The sequence below is a fragment of the Lycorma delicatula genome, chromosome 6 (genome assembly GCF_047948215.1).
Source record: "Lycorma delicatula isolate Av1 chromosome 6, ASM4794821v1, whole genome shotgun sequence".
Classification (NCBI taxonomy): domain Eukaryota; kingdom Metazoa; phylum Arthropoda; class Insecta; order Hemiptera; family Fulgoridae; genus Lycorma; species Lycorma delicatula.
This window is the reverse complement of record NC_134460.1, coordinates 90529506-90548280: the sequence shown is the minus strand read 5'-3', so window position 1 is coordinate 90548280 and position 18775 is coordinate 90529506. Positions and strand designations below refer to the sequence as shown.

At 29.2% G+C, this 18775-nt stretch overlaps 1 protein-coding gene across 1 annotated transcript in view; it reads right to left on the bottom strand.

The window, feature by feature from the left end:
* Positions 1-18775, bottom strand: part of Fife (regulating synaptic membrane exocytosis protein fife) — a 588373-nt gene that overhangs the window by 32047 nt on the left and 537551 nt on the right. Inside the window, exons 18-19 of the mRNA XM_075369629.1 lie at positions 7518-7696; positions 862-1025 (exon numbers count right to left, since the gene is read on the bottom strand). Coding sequence (XP_075225744.1) covers positions 862-1025; positions 7518-7696 — 343 coding nt within the window. The remainder of the gene's footprint in view (positions 1-861; positions 1026-7517; positions 7697-18775) is intronic.

Sequence of the window (18775 nt, the reverse complement as noted above, 5' to 3'; positions counted from 1 at the left end):
ATTTACCGATACAATAAAATATAAATGTAGTTTATGCAGTACTAGCAGACCTGTCAATGCTTTGCTATTGCTAGATTTGAGTACATACATCGATTAAATGAACACAATTGAAAGTTTGATAAAATATTTAAAAAATTAACATTCCTTTCCCTTTTCCGATTTTTCTCTTTCTCCCTTTTTCCGGCGTGTAAATTCGTCCAGTAGTTTTTTAGTCTATAGCGGACACATACGAACATTGCCTTTTGTGTATATATATATATATATATATATATATAGAAGAAGAAAGTCTGTTTGTATATTTGTTTCGTAAATATCTCGACACCACCGCCACCAAGCGGGTATAATTTTTACAAAGATTTTTTTTCCAGGTAACTAATACATACTCTGAATATGAGCCAGATCGGTCCATAAATCCTTTTTTTTATAAATATCTCAACCCCAGCGCCACCTTGCGGGTCCATTTTTTGCAAAAATATTTCTTTTCACATAACTAATACATATTCTGAATATGACCCAAATCAAACTATAAATACAATTTTTCAAAATATCTCGACCCCAGCACCATCTAGCGGGTCCAAACTAATTCAGAAACCTTCACGAGCGTGCGCAAAACAACTCACCAAAGTTTCATTGCAATCGGATGAACAGTTTAGGAAGGCATAAGAGACATACAGACAGACAAACATTCATTTTTATATATATAGATTGATTAAAGTACTTTGCACATGTACAACATATGAGCATGATTAATATATTAATTGTGAAATAGACCAACATGATATATTAACTATGGTTTAAAGAAAAATGATATAACAATCTTATAATACGTTTTTAAAATTGTATACTTTTAGAAAGTATTACCTAGAAAAACTTGTTCTTTATCTGGGCGAAAGTCCCACAAGGTAACTTCAACATTTTTTTCCATAAGTTGTTCTCCTGATATATTTCCCAATTCAACAGTTGTATTCCATATTGGATTTTGTGATGGTTCAGCAACTTCAGTCTTAACAGCATTTTGATCTTCTCTGTAATGTAATAAATATTTTATTTTAAAATAAAACTAAAAAAAAAAAATTGTTAACCTTAACTATATTAGAACCTGCTTAACCAAAACTTGGGTTAACCTGAAAAGGTATAAACCATTTAGAATTTAGTTTTAGTTTTAATAAATTTTGATGTAATTAACTAGCTGGGTTAGTCAAGTGGTTAAACTCGTCTTCGCAAAATCAGCTGATTTTCAAAGTCGAGAGTTTTAAGGTTAGAATTCTTGTAAACGCAGTTGCTTTAAAAATTTAAATGGTATACTGTGGGTACCAGTGTTCTTTGGTAGTTGGGTTTCAATTAACACATGTATCAGGGGTGGTCAACCTGAATCTGTTCAAGACTAAATGTTTACCAGTACGTTTACACTTACATTGCACGATGTCTGCAGCTACGTCAGGTCTGACAAACCAGTAGCAGTAATTGCATTTGCCTATAGACACACACACCCAGACCCAGCAATAGCTGGAAAACTGGTTGGAGAAAATAATCAATATTTCATTGCTAAATTGTGGGCAAATAAAAATAAAGATGTAAATAAAAATATAAATATTGCTGTAATTTGTTTCTTAATTTCTTAGTCATAGGAAATCTCTGAATAAATCATTGCATTTTATTTCATGAAGACCAAATGCAGGCTTAATATTTTCAAAAACAAATTACATAATACGAGGTATGATTGAAAATTTTTAAGACTAGGTTTATAATTTCAAAATGGCAGTATTTGCAGGCTATTGTGATGGATCTCCTTCAAAGTAGTCCCCTTCTGACTGAACACACTGACTCCGATGGTGTTCCCACTTCTGTAAGGATTCCTGGAAATATTCTTTTTTAAGGGTGTTAAGAAATCTCTCTGTATTGCTTGGATGTAGTCAAATCTGTTCCCTTTCAGCAGAAATCTCAATTTAGGAAACAGGCAGAATTTGGTAGGGGCTAAATTAGGGAAATAAGGGGCCTGCAGAGGCACAGAAATTTGGAACTTAGTCAAAAATCTGTGATTGAGAATGCACGATGAGGCAGTGCATTGTGGTGGTGGAGGACCTAATTCTTCTTTTACTAGAGTGCAGGACTTTTCTTCCAAAAACTTTCATGCAAACGGTGAAGGACACTTTTGTAGTATTCCTGACAATCTGCCCCCTAGGGCCAATTAATGATATACAGAGCGTGCAGAGGAGCACATATTGAACATTTATAGATTTTAACAAAAACTGTTTGAGTCCCTGTATCACCTCGTACAACTTTCATTTAGGTAAGTGAACTACTTTTTTTGTACTGAATTTTTGTAACTCCTAAGAACATTATGAAATACCCTGTACAATACTCAGAATTGAAGAAAAGTACCAATATTGTCTTCACTTCAAATTCAACTGACTTTGTTGTGCTGTTTTCGGTTATGGCAAACTTGGACCCTTCACTGTGATGATTGTGCCTTTGTTTCTGGATCATACCCATAAATCCATGATTTGTTGCCTGTAATTACTCTAATTAACAAATCTGGGTTAGTTTAAGCGTGATTAATCAGTTCTTGAGACACTTCATAGTCGGTGTTTCTGCTGGTCTGATAACAATTTTGGATTGAATTTTGTAGACACTTGATGCACATTTTTCAAATTTTCAGTTTGAATTGACTGGATTGTATAGAAACTTAAATTTAGTTCATCGTCATCTCCTTAATTGTAAATCTATGGTCAGAATGCACTAAATCGCTAACTTTTAGAATGTTTTCTTTGGTTTTTTATGTTGGAGGTCATCTTGACGGATTCATGGCTATCATTGAATATATCCAGATAAAAACATTTGAGAGACTGAGAGATTTATCCCTCAAAGCTATTTTTTAAGAGTTCATAAGTCTCCAAAGCTGATTTCCTGGTTTTCAAACAAAAGTTGACACAAACTCATTCCATTTTTCATTCATTTTTGCAAAATCAATAATCCACCAAGAACAGAAGACACATCTTCACTCACTAGGATGTTGCTCTCTACTGAACAAAGATATTGCAGTAATTTATCTTTTCAGGATGTTTCAAGGACAAAAACCTTTCCCTTCCATACCCGCAGGTAAACCTAGCCCCTCCTATTGAGCAGTGATGACACCTCTCTTAAAAACTTTCCATTACACTTCATACTGATCTAAACTAGTCTGATTGGCTACATTATGTCATTATTTAATGTGACATTAATACTGAAAATAACTTGCTTTCACTGTTTAAAGAATCAGTTTAGTTAATTTAGTTTATTTTATTTGTTAGTTTTTCTGTTATAGTTTAATTTATGGTTTAAAATAAAACAATGGTTATGGCTGGAAGTAGAGTATTGTTATTTCTATTAGTTGAATAGATAATGGAGAACTTTTTTAAAAATGTAGCAGCCAATTTAAAAGTTGGGACTTATAGGGTTCCAGATTGATGAATTCCAAATAATTCTTTAATATTGACAGAAAATATGAAATCAATCAAAATTTATATTGAAAGCTAGCTGGCTAATTTTAACAGTTATGATTATGAACAATAAAAAGCATGCACTTTTATCTTACGTCTAGAATAGCAAGATCAATCGTGACATTATCTATATAAAGTATAAAATTTTGTGTGAACTGAATATTGTATTTATTAATAGATATACAGGACGAAATGATTCCGGAACCGATTTAAACTTTCTCCATACTTAAAATCTCAATTAAGAAAATAAGTTTGCGCCTCCACGTTGGTTCGTCTGGATAACCAGTTACAAACGTGGAGATTTCTACTGGTGAACTAAATCGGAATCACCTCTCTGGATCACATCCAGAGTTGTAACTCGGGAATTTATTCCCACCCAAGGCTGACTTGCCTTTGAAAGTCAAATATGGAAGGTCTTTTAAGAAAAAATCCACCGTCTGGTAAATACCAGAGAAGGCTGCACTCGGATCCGGTGGGCAGCTGCTTAAAAGATAACAATGAATCGGAGCGTTTGGAAACACCCAAAAACAACACAACTTCAAAATTGAGGATAAGACACAAGCAAATAAACTACATTGCCACTCACAACATTAATTCTCTAACTGAACCCGACAAACTAAAAACTCTAACAGACATAATGGACAAACAAAATATCCTATTCGCAGGACTTCAAGAAATGAGAAACACCGATCGAGAGCCGTTTGAATCTCAGGGTTACAGAATTTACAAAGGAATCCCCGGGAAAAGTGTGATGAAGAATTGCCCACAGTTCGGAACAGGATTTGCAATCAATCTTAAAATAATTGACTCAGTCGTAGAATTTAAGTCTTACTCCCCCAGGATTTCAACCTTAACCCTAAAATCAGCCAATAAATTCTACACCATAGTAAATGTCCATGCTCCCACCAATGACAAAAACAATCTTAAAAAAGATAGAGAAGAGATGGACAAATTCTGGGAACTTCTTGACCAAACTGCAAACAACATAAATAAGACCCACACCAAGATTTTAATAGGGGACTTTAATGCCCAACTTGGTAAAGAACGAAGATATCGTGATATTATCGGAAAATGGCCTGCCCAAAAGAAAACTAACAAGAACGGCCAAAGACTTGTCGAATTTTGCAGAAACCATAATATGATCTCAAAATCCACCTATTTTATGAGAAAACCAAACAAATTGAAGACTTGGAAACACCCAGATTGAAAAAAAGGGGAATGGCAACTCGATCATGTTTGCATGGACCGGAATTATCACAAGGAGATTTATAATGTAAAAGTCTTGAGAGGAACAGATACTGGATCGGACCATTACTTAATTAAAGTTAAAATAAAATTCACCCCGCATAAAAAGAAAAAATCTCAACCTAAAAACAAAAGAGCTTATGATCCACATAAATTAATAAACAATGCCATCTTTGAAGAAACAACAAAAAAAATCAAATTAACTAATAATTTAAAAGAACTGACATCCCAACTGAAAGAAATAGCTGAAGAACTAGCCCCTATAAACCCAAGAAAAAAACACTAATGGTGGAATGAAGAATGTGACAAAGCAGTCAAAGACCGACACCGGGCTTGGATCAACCACCAAACCCAGAAAACTGAAGAATCTAACCATGAATTCACCAAACAAAGGAAAATAACTCAGAAAATTATAAGAGGAACCAATCGACAAGCCCAAAAAAACTTGATTCAGCAAATAGAAGAAAGTTCCAAGAAAACTAACTCCCGAGACTATTATAAAATTTTTGGTCAGGCTCTTCAAAGATATGAACCACCCACCCTAATGCTGAGAGGAAAAAAAGGAAATATGGCCCACACCAATAAAGAAAATGCTGAAATTTTGGCAGAAACCTTCAATAGACTCCTCAACTGTGACGACCCCAGAGCTTTTTGAGATTGACACTGAAACTCCAGTTAAAACTTCACCAGTAAATATCAACCCGCCAACAATTCAAGAAGTTCTCGCAGCCTTAAATGAAATAAAAAACTACAAAGCAAGCGGAGAAGACCAGCTTTTCGCAGAACTCTGGGAACACTCATCAGTTTATTCAGTCAAAACTTCCCTACATATATGCCTCGTGAAAATATGGAATGAAGAAAAACTTCCAGAACACTGGACCACAGCCCTCATTCATCTATTACATAAAAGAGGGGATAAAACTAATCCGGAAAACTACAAAGGCATATCTCTCCTGGATTGCACATACAAAATCCTGTCGAGAATCATATACAACCGATGCAAAGACCAACTTGAACTGGAACTTGGGGAATACCGAGGGGGATTTAGGCCATGGAGTGGTTGCCCGGAGCAAATAATATCCCTAAAACTTATGATGGACTTATATAAAAGACGGAAAAAACAACTAATAATCACCTACGTCGACTTTAAAAGGGCCTATGATTATATACACCGACCATCCATGCTGAATATTCTGAGAAACCAGGGCCTTCACCCTAAACTCGTAAACATGATAAAATTAACTTTAACCAATACCCAGTCCAGAGTGAAATTCAGAGGTGAACTCTCTCAACCCTTCTACATAAAAACTGGATTGAGGCAAGGAGACGGCCTCTCACCACTCCTTTTTAACTGCGCCCTCGAATTTGTCATGAGAAAATGGTATGAAATAAATCCCAAAAATATAAAAATGGGTACTAAGAAAAACTCCATCACACTAAATTGCCTAGGATTTGCAGATGACCTCGCTCTTTTAGCAAATAATATTCAAGAAGCCAAAACACAAATCATGAGCCTTCAAAACCTAGCACAAAAGATAGGGCTTCATATCTCTTTTGAAAAAACTGAACTAATGGCCATAGATCCTCTGGTAATAGAGCACATTACGGTAAACAATCAGAAAATTAAAATAGTAAAACAATTTAAATATCTAGGGGAAATAATAACTTATAATTTAAATGAAAAAGTGACATGGCAAAACAGGACAAATAAAATGATTAAATCCCAAAAATTAACTTGGTCAACATATAACAAAAAATGCCTTTCTGCTAAAACAAAACTTAAACATTATAAAACTGTAGTACAGCCATAAGTCACCTACGGAAGCGAGACCCTTTTCAAAATCACTCAGAAAAACCGAATTGAAAAAATTCTGAAAATAGAGAGGAGAATTGTCAGAACGTGTATCAATAAAAAAACACCAAAAAGAAGGCCAATGGTGGATTGTGCCAAATGAGGTGGTGTATCGAGAAATAGAGCCTGTTACTGATACTATGCGGAAAAAAAGAATCTCTTTCTTTGGTCATCTCATAAGGACACCGGAAACAAGACTGTCAAGAAATATCATTGAAAAGCTCTGGTTCCAAAAGCTAGAAGTAGGATGGATCAAAGAAATTAGAGAAGATATGAAAGAATTCGGAATTTCCCTGACTGACCTACAGAATAAAACTGGAAAAATTACAAAGCTAAAAGACAAAAGCATTAGATTTAAACAAAAGACAGACAAACGACAAAATACAACGTTTACGTTGTTTACGGATGAAGAACAGAAAGCAAGATCTGAACGGATGAAGAAATACTGGGCAGCTCGGAAGAGTAAAATAACACGCTTTTCTCAGAAAAGATCCAACTAAAATTGACTTAAGTGGTCCCATGTTGGCCGTAAAAGCATAATAATAATAATAATAGATATACAAAAATAAAATCTAGTACGACAGAATTCAATTAAAATCATCTAATAATTATTTTAAATAACCAAAATTCAGATAATGCAATTCTAGCCTACAGAAGTCAAAAATTCCAAATACATACAATCACAAACTCAAGCAAAAATACACAGAACTATTTAGTCACATTATTATGGTTTTGGTATGATAATATTTATCACACCAAAACTAAACAATTTTTTAAAACAACTACTATTTTTCAGGAGTGTGTATTTAATTCTTTATTATTAATTTCTCAAGTTGATATGCATCCTACTTTTGAAAAAGTTTGCCCATTATTATTTTTTTACTGTAAAATGTAGTTAAATTAATGTTTATCATGAATTGTAATTACAAAAATACACTTACGTAAATGGCAGAAGACGAAATTGAACATAAGCTTCTGGTAAGGTTCCAAATCCAGTATCTTCACGAGGTGCTAAATCATCTGCTGCAAGGACAGATACTACCAATTCATTTTTCTCATCATGATACCAAACTTGCAATTGTATTCGACCACTGACTGCTTTCTCTCTTGCTAACTGCTCCTGAAAATTCAATCAAAATTTTCCAAAATCTAGTGTAAAAACTTATAAAACTTTTTCAAGAAAAAAATGTTGAGTATAATAAAAAAAAACCAAAAAAAAAGAATTATGATTTTTAAATTAAAAAAAAAGAATTAACAAATGTGTTTAAAAGATTGTTATGTAAATGTTTTTGTTAATTATTATTAAGGATTTCTCCTGATGAAATGAGTACTAAAATAAACATTTTTTAATAAAAACAAAGCCCATATATTTTACTTATATGGAAAAATACAACTCAACATAATATTAATGGATGAAAGAGATTGTAATAAAGTTGTACCAATAATTTGTATTTTCTTTTAGCTAAAAAGTAAATAAAATTATGTGGATGACAAAAAAGAAAATTATTGAGTTTATTTTATTTATATTGTAGCACAATAGTAATAAATGACTGGGTGATAATTACAGTGAGAATCAACAAACTACTGTGAATTTTGGAGAAACTATGAAACATTGAAGCATACAGATTGCAAAATAAAATGCAAATACAAGTCATATTGGTAGTAGAAATATAAATAAATTTTTTATTCAAATATTGTGCCAATCATCAGGTTGGAGATTTAATGAGCTTTTTAGATTCCTATGTTTTTTTACTTAATGGTTTAGTATGCATCGAAAAGAAAAAGCTTGTCTTTGGAAATTTGTATCTCTCAAATCAATTGTATAATTAGTTGGAGAAAATGGAATTTTACACAGTATTAAAACCTGTTCTGTATTGTTTTTGTGAATTGCAAGTTATCTGAAGAAATCTAGCAGGAAATAAAAAAAAATTACATTACATTAAAACATTTTTTTTATCCAATTGTATACTTCGACTTCTCATACTTTGTTAAGAGATAATGTAAAAAATTAATATTTAAGAAAAAGTTTTATCTATCATTTGAGTAATAGAAAAGTGTTTTCCTAAGGTTTGTTAACATGATAGCCATTTTTTTAAACTGTAATTTCAGCTTTTACAAAACAATAAGAAAGCTTTTTGGAAGCAGACATGTGCATTAAGAACAGTACTATAATATGCACATGATTTCATTATTACAATTAACAACAGGAATAAAAAGGGCTGAGAAGAAATGAAGAATTTCTATTGAAACTAATGGAAGTCAAGACCTTCTGTTAGAAAGCATATAATCGCTTCATATAAGAATACATTATAAATCATATATTTTTCTGTTCATAAGTTCACTGCCTGGCAAAGTTAAGGGAAGTAAAGTCTAGTTAAGTTTATAACTTGATAAACTGCTTCATAGTAATATTAGAAAACTAGGATGGTCAAATTTTACTCTCCAACTATTTTTCTTTTAACCTAAGTATTTTTATTTAATACTAATGTTTTCTTAATCTGCTTATCATAAAAAAACTTTTTCACTTTTTGTTTTAAAAAAAAATAACCATTTCTGACTAAAATATCTATTTCTGGAAAAATGGCTGGTAAAAAAAAAACTATTCGTCCAAAAGCAACCAAATTGGGTAAGGAGAATGAAAAAATATTAATTATTAAGGAACTTAGATAAATTTATTTTTAGCTTTTTGGTGCAATTTACAAGGGCTTCATTTAAGTTAGGTTATAAGAGTATTCTGAAAAGTTATTCACTTTTTATGAAGATAAATTCACTAGTAAAAAGAAATTACAAATGGCGCCAGAAAAAATATAAGAAAATAGAATGAGACACTTTTTATTTTTTATTTTAATACTAAATCAAGTTATAAAGCTTTAAACTCATCATGAAAGATAAATGTTATTAATATAAGAATGTGTATGTGCAAGAAATGAATGAGATCAATGATTTTTTTTAAATTAGTGAAAATTAAATATCAATAACATTATTTTTACTGGATGTGTGAAAAAGATGGGATTGATACCAGAAAATATTATAAGATATATGAACTGCTAGAGTAAATTTGAATGTTACATTATCTTGAATTATAAATAGTAAAGCTGAATCAGTTTAGAAAATCAACTGCTCAAGAAATTATGAAAATGTATTCTATTCATAATTTAAGAAAAAGAAAAACACAAAATTTATTAAAAAATCAAAAATATATTTAAATAGATATTAAAAGAAAATCAAAAGCACTTTTACAAAAATAAAAGGAAAGTGTGTAACATGAAAAAATCTAAAACAAAATTAATATGTATTACTGGAATGATTTAATAAACATTTTACAACCAATTAAGATAAAAATAACTAATATAAAAAAAATGAACAAAATTATTTTGAAAATTAATACTTATGTATCACACTTTTAAGGTATACTACCATAACACATATTATTAATCATTAATTGCATAATAATTAATGTTTGGACCATAAAATAATCGTAAAACATGTTTTATTTTTCAAAAAATGTCTAACATAATTTTAAAATTAAAAATTGAAAAAGTAAATAATCAGCTATTATCCATTTAAATTAATATCTACAGTAATTTATAATATAGGGAAGAAGGATACTTACCTTAAAACAGCACGGAAAAACTATTTAAAAAAACTCCACATTGACCAACTTTTCAGTATTAGAAAAAGAGAATAATATTATATTAACAAACGGATTACAAAATAAGAGATCAAATGTCTGATAGTGGATATAAGAAATAAGAATTATAAAAAACAAAATAAATATGAAAAATAAAAAAACCCAGTAATCAAGAGGAAAAAACTGTTTATAAAAGATAATATGGATGGAAAACACATAAATAAATAAAAATGAAATAAGAGAATCCATGCTGATAAAAATGTAAATCATTATTCTGATTATTGGTTATACTATAATACACAATGACAGTTTTATTGTATGTTAGCAGATAATAATGTTTCTACCAAAACAATAATCACAAACAAAAACATTACAACTGTTCTGAGATTAAAATGATGGACAGTAAGAACAGAAAAATTAATTTTTTTGTTCATGAGAAAACAGGGAAAAACAAAAATTTATAATAATATATTCACAACAAAAAATGAAATACAGTTGATGAAGACTACTGCAATCATTTTACTAAAAGAGAAATCAGAACTAGAAGAAAACATTATTCATATTTTTTATATACTTATATATCTTCAATACTCCTTAATTTCTGAGTGTTATATTACAGGTATGAAACTAAAACTTTCATATTACCCTTGTATAAACGTACCTTGGAATCAAAATATGCACATATTATTTTCTAAAGATCTTTGAAATTAAACATCTCAGTATAGTAGGATCTTATATGATGGTTATATTTAGTCTTGAATGTGAGGCTGAATGTAATTAAAATATCTAAATATTCTTGTGATTTAAAACATATGAATATTCTTATGGTTGATATCTCAGTATTTTATTCATAATATATCTGACAGATAAATTTCAAATAATGCTATAGACAAATCTTATTGTAATTTTTTTCAGGTTAAGACTTACTATAAAAAACTTACTGTTATTTTAACTCCTAAACAATTACTTCAAACTTCATAAGAACAAATTTTAAGCTGTTTAAGCAATCAATATGTTATATTATTGAAATTTAACCCATTCACCAACTTCAATCACTGATTGAAGTTGGATTAAAGTTTACGCTACTTTTAGTTCAATAATTTTGTTGCTTATGATGTTTGATGGTGAAAAAGAATGTAAAAATGGCTAATTTTAAAATGAATCAAACCAGACTTTAATTATACTTTTAGGAGGGTTTACACTACATCAAATATCTTCAACCTGAACCTGTTTCATCAGCTTTTAGTAGCTGAAACCTATCTACACATAGGCAATTTTTTCATTAATATTCTATGTTGTAATTGTGATTTCAACAGCGTTATTGCTTGTTTTTTCAAGTTATTATGAGGCAAAGTAACTGAAAAATCAGCTATTTGTTTATACGAAGCTGATGACATATATTCTTCTGATAAATGGACAAATTCTTTGTACAACATATCCTTTCAATACTGTTTCACCATATCTATATACAGTATATACTGTTATTAAAAAAAGAAGAAAACTCTATATTAATAATAATTGTATATAATTTTATTTATTCCAGTTGAATTTATTATTTTTCATATTGTTTTAAAATCATTTTATTACATATAATATTATTATTGTGAAATAATAGCACAAATAAATAAATTACAATTTATGATCAGTTAAATTAAACAAAAGAAAATAATATAGAATATAAATTGATTTTACATGACAAATAAAAATTGAATTTATTGGAATTATTTTGTTAGCCTGTGGTGTATAATAGTCATAACTGTATGATTAATTCATAACTGTAGTGAATTCATGAAATAAAACTAACTACCATTTTTATAATCAACTCTAATATATCTCTTGACCACTTTCTAAATACATCTTCTTTATTTGAAAAAAAAAACAAAAACTACTTAAAATAAATTTAACAGGATTTTTTATGCGACAAAAACTAAATGATTAGATCTGTATGTATCTGAAAATATTATGAGTAACAACATATTACAACTAACATTTCATTTTGTTTTATCTTAAAGATAATTTTTTTCATATGTAGTGATATAAACAGAAAAAAGAAATTCTTGAGTTAAAATAGCAGTAAGTCCTGTTTTGGCAAGTTTTTTCATAATGATATTACCAAAAACTGTACAACAAACAGGCAATTTATAGCTTTAAAATTTGCTAAAAAAATATTTTAATAAAGAAATAATACTGGTAATGTGAATCTAATAATATGGTAAACTAATTTTGGTTATTTTTTCTTATGTAACTAATTTAGTCTGATTAAATTGTGTATTCAATAAATACAGAAATATATTCAATAACAGTGAATCAATAAGGATATGAAAAATTTGACAAATAAAAATTAAGTAAAGAAAGTAAAATGAATCTATTAGTACATAATAATATCTGTAAGCAGCTATGAACATAAGGACAGAATAACAATGGCTCAACCTAGATCTGATGCATCAGTTTTCTTACCAAAGTTTTATATTCCATTGCACGCTGAATTCTCTCTCTGTTGTACGACAACATAATCCTGGGTTATAAATGTTTAATTGAAAAAAAAGTAGAATAGTAATCTTTTATATTAAAATTGAATGAACTATACATCAATGATCAATGTATGCATAGTAAATTTATAATTATATGACACTTAACATTTTCCTACAGCCTGTAATAAAAATTTGTCACCAAATATATATATATATATATATATTCACTCATATTTCCATATGTACTGCTTGAGAGTATTTAATTTGTTTAATTATTAAAAAATTAATAGAACAATTAGAATTAAAAAAATAGAATGGTAAGGAATGGCACATTTTATTTATGTTTTGGAATGGTAATAAAGAAAATTAAAAGTAGTATTTGACAGTGCAAGAAAGAAAACATGAAGGAAGTATGGAGAAAGATTATCATGCAACATGCTTCTCTTTTCAGAACGTATTTACAGAAAACAATACCAGCACATTAAAGCCAAGACAATTATATAAATTACGTAAACAATCAAACGTAGATTATGCTCTTTAAAAAATACAGTAATACAAAATTATAATCTTCCACATTAAATGGAAGTTACATGCCTGATTTTATACAAAAAATAGAAGTATAAGTAGTAGTTCATAAAAATAGCAACAGAACAGTACTAGGTTAGTATATTTTTAATTGCTAATGAATGAATAAATAAATAAATAATATACTCATGACAGTTCAATAATACAGATAGATTAGCATTATTTACAAGTGCATAATTTTCAAACAAACTACTGTAGTACAATACTGACTGAAATACTTTCTTAAAATATATGTAACATAGCATAAATACATAACATAATAATCTAAATTACCATATCAGATTTTAACAAGCGTAACTACAAACATACGTGTAATAATATATATTGCTGTCATGACAAAAGAGGCTATATATTCATACAAATGCAAATGGATCAATAAAATAAAATTTAAAATTCACACCTTCTAAATGTAGTATATATTAGAATATTATTTTTAAATTTCAATACTTTTTGAATTTTTATTATTCTGAACACATTTGGAATTACGAACATCTGAGTATATAATTTTCAAAATATAGTAAATAATTTATTTAATCTATATGCACAAATATTTTTTTTTTTTTATAATTTTTCATATAAAAAAATAATTTATCTGCTATAAAGTAAAATAAACACATCAATAATATTAAAAAATTCCATTTAAAGAAATGAGTGTACATTTTTTATTCTAAGTATAGTATATATATAATTTAACTTTTTTTTTTGTAGTGGAAAAAGTCAATCATTTATTTCTATAAGAAACCAATCCAGTTATAAATGTAATTGGGTATTTTTATTTATTTCAGAAATTTCCAATTAAGTGTAGTAACCTTCCTTTAGGGCAGATTTTGCTGCCATTTTTTTAATGTGATGTGTGTGTATTTTTTAATTAGAAAGATATATGTTAAAGGTTTGTGCATTAGATGAACTGTCTGTTTAGTATACTCGTGTTTTATATTATACTGGTATTTGTTTCATATTGCTCAAAATGTATTAAGATGCAGTCCTAAATAAATAAGCAGAAAAAATTGTTTTCAATAATCCACAGGTTAAACCACATTTTTTATACCATAGAAAGACGAGGTGATGGTAAATATTACTATATATTTTTATCATTTTGTTTCAGTTAGTTTTTCCCTGCATGTGCATAAAACACACTTTTCTTACAGAAAAGGGTACACAAATCTTTTGCTTTACACATCTGTTACAGTGTTTATTATGGGTGTGATAGACAAAAAACATCTTAGGTATGAGAGGCACCAATCAGAGTAATCAAAGTAATGATACGTGCAATACAACCTGACACTGTGGTGTACATAATGAAGGTATCACTTCTAGGGTAGTATATCAACTGGATTTTAGAAAAATTGGCATACTGATGTACAAGTGCCTCAATGAAAAGGGCACGAGAACTTAACCCATAAAGATACCTCTTACAGCATAGATGCTTGCTTTCTTTTTTTTCAGGAATCACTTGTGTTTCATGTCAGATTACCTAAAACCAATTGGTTCTGGAATCTAACACATATAGAGTAATTCAGGTGGAAAGGGAAATAATTTGGGAACTGATTCTAGACCTTGAAATAAGGAAAAGATTTCATACAAAAAAATGTCTGAAAACACTTTGTTATTGATTTACGACTAATGAAAAATTTCACCCGAATTTCAGTTCCCCCACTGAAATGAGGTAATAAAGTGGGCGGTGTATTGCTGTGCACATAGGCTGACGGCTGGCTCACCGTGCTATTTACTATCCTGACAATTCTGACAATGTACTGCATACTATGTAAGTATATGGAGCTATATAAGATGTTTTAGTAAAGGAATGACTATCTAACTGTTCCACCTGTCCTATCAGTCTATCTCTCTCGCACACAATGTACACAGCTATATGCCGCCTGCTATAATGAAATTTTTTAGGCGATATATAAGGGTAAACTTGATTGATAGTATCTTATCTTTTTTGACCTGAAAAATTGAATAAAATAGGTCCCAGAACTGTATCACCCATTGTTTTCATGATATCCAATGCAAATAAGAAACATTCTGCGACAAAAAACATGTCTTTTTAGTTTTGAGGTACAATAACTTTGGTAAAAGACAAATAAATGGATAAATTCTATTATCAAAGCTTGTAGAGAATTGAATTTTGAGTAAGTAGATGTAAAAGTCTATGAAACACAAAAGAAAATCAACTTTTATTATTAAAAACAAAACAGAAAAACTTTTATGAATTAGTAAAAATTAAAAACAGCTATTTTAGCTGTTTTAGTCAATAAATTTAGACCTTTGAAAAATCAAAATTCTTTTAATCTCCTTAAAAAAAAATCAGTTTGGTTTATACTGCATTAGTTTATAATACATTTTTAAAAATTCCGCCATTGATATTAATCCACTTTTCAACTTGTTTCCTTGCATTTTCTGTTGCCAACATAATGATATCATCGTATTCAACGATAAGGGCAACAACATTGAGGATGCAAGCAATGAATTCATTATGTGTATACTTTTTGCTTGTACATCTCGTATTTCAATCATTTCCATAAACAGTAATCTAAGGGAGTAAAGCCTGGTGATCTAGGTGGCCAATGTAGCATCGCTCTACGTCCAATCCATTTACCAAAAAATCTTTGATTTACTGAATACTAAAGTACGAATTTTCTTACTTCATTCGTGAAATGTGTTGGTGTTCCAACAAGTTGATAGTATATTTCAATTAGTTTTTCCAATGAGACATTTTCAAGCACTGTAAGAAAAAGAAATTCATTATTTAAAAATTCCAGGTAATTTCTCCCCATGACATGTGATGAATCACCCCATCCCCATATGAATGGAATTAAGTGGTAATTATTGTTAACCCATTTGAAAAATGCATCTTATCTGATGTGGTTACCAAGTTGAAGGAGTTAAACTTTCTGAACATGATAAGAACGCAATGCGTGAGCATGCAATATCCACTGTACTCTACTTTGTGGAATCTTGAATAGTGTAGAAATTCTTCATGTGCTCGTTGTACAACTAAGCTGTACCATGTGAAGAATGTTTTCCTGTCATTATCATGTACTGGTTGATGTTCAGATGAAATATTAGCGCTAGAAAGAAAATTCTACAAAATACTTCACAGTTTGCAACTACTAGTCCAGGATACCTATGTCAGTATTTTTCAACTGCAAAAGCTGTTCACAAACATCATATCAACACATTCTGCATGAGTGAAGAGATGTGGCATTTTTCAAAATGGTATTTCACTTATTTAAATTCAGATTCAATTGGAAAAATATAAGTACAACAAGCACAAAAACACTACATAACTTGATATTCAAGAATAAATTATTATTCTTGAATAATAATTAGAATAAAGATTAAACACAATCAAAATTGTTGTTGTTGTGATTGTTAAGATAATAATTACTATTATCTTTTCATAATACAGGTATAGATAATTTAAAGCAACAAGAACACACAAGTGTGTTAAAGGAAGAAGAATGAACATTTTAGAAAATCTAGAAATCTTTAAATTAAAAAGTAACAATAAAACAATCATTAATGAAGAGGTCAACAATAAAGCGGATGTCTTTTTCAAGAACCTTGATTTATTGAAAACAGGAAATAGATAAATAAAATTAAAAGATAAGTATAACCATTGATAACAAATAAACAAGAAGGCCAGATAAGGCATGATCAAATATAGGCAGGGGTGTTGACTTGGTGCTATATAAAGATTAATAGATATTTAAAAATACCAGTACAATAAGTTTTGACAATGGAGTGGTTCTGAAACGTGTCAACAAGTGATAATAAAATGAAGCTAAGAAAGGTAGGCACATAAACATAGAAACAATCAAAATTATGTCAAAAACAAAACTAAATTAATGGTTACTATTAACACGTAACAACAAATTTATGACAAGAATGAGTAGTATTTAAATTCATTTTGAAGCATACAGTTAGTGTTGCCAGGTCTAAATTTATTAAGACTGTATAAGACTACACTTACTTCCACTGAAGTAATAACTTATGGTGGTTCCAGAGGCTAAACAGAAAAGAAAAGAAGGTCTAAATTTGTTGTACTAAAAACGGCTATTTTTAATTTTTACAAAATCATAACATTTCTCTGTTTGTTTTTAACAATAAAAGTTGATTTTAGTTTTATTTTTCATAGACTTTATTATATCAATTTTCTCAGAATTCAATTCTCTGCAATTTGATAAAAAAATTTATGTATTTATTAGTCATTTAACAAAGTTATTGTATTTTAAACCTAAAAAAATATGTTTTTTGTCACAGAATTTTTCTGTTTTACACTGGATACCAAGAAAACAACCAGTGTTGGAACCTGTTCTATTTGATTTTTCAGGTCAAAAAAACATAAGAAATCATCAGTCAAGTTTACCCCTTATATATATACTGAAATTTTTATATACTGAAATTTTTAAGGCGATATATATATATATATATATATTGCCTTAAAAATTTCAGTATGACCTCATTTCACCAGGGGAACTGAAATCTGGGCAGACTTTTTCGTTGGCTGTAACTTGATAACAATGCATTTTCAGACATTTGTTTGTATAAACATTTTTTCTTATTTCAAGCTCTGGAATCTGTCAAATTATTTCCCTTAATTTCTAAATCACTCTGTATATTATGATGGTTGGTGATTGAGAGCTCTAGGTCAGTGTGTTATTACCACCTTTACTTTTAGATGATAAAAAAGTAAAAGTAAAATAAAGATGGTGAAAAGTAAAAGTAAAGTACTTTTAGATGTTTGATGAATTTTTGTTTAAAAATGCATTCTATTTTCTCAATGCAAAATATTTTATAGTTAGGTCAATAGAGATTTTATACACCTGGAGCATTCTATTTAATTATTGAGTATGTTCTATTTATTTGTTTAATACATAATGATTTGTTTTGTTCTTACTTCAGAAGGTAAAAGGATGTATGATTAATTAAGGATTGAGATATTATTATAAAATATATAAAATTAATTTTCAAATCACAAAGACACATCTCAAATCTAGTAGCTTTTTTGATCATGTTTGAAGAGCTTAGTTTTCTGAATTTTGAATGTTCCTCTTTAGGCCATTCTATTACAGAGATAAGACTGGAGTAAGAAGTTATTAAATAGTACATTCACAGTTTATATTCTGAAAGTGGTAGAAACATTTTACAATATTATCACGTGAATTACAAAACTTATAAAAAAGAAGATGGACAATCTCAGTCATACATTCTGTTTGCATGCAGAATTTCAAACTGACTTAGATTACAAAATATTTACTAGTATTTAAATGCATACACATAAAGAGAGTTAAAATGTTCAGTTTTTTCATGTATGAGTGAATACTTCAGCTTGTTAAAACTTAAATTTTTGTCTAAATTATGTTTGATCTAATGAATGGCATACAAAAATAAAAAGATAAAGAAATATTTTCTTTTCTTTTTTCAAGTACTGACAAATTTACAACTGATGAAAGTTATAACTTTTAATGATCTGATGGGTTTAAAATTAAATGTACTTTGTAAGTTG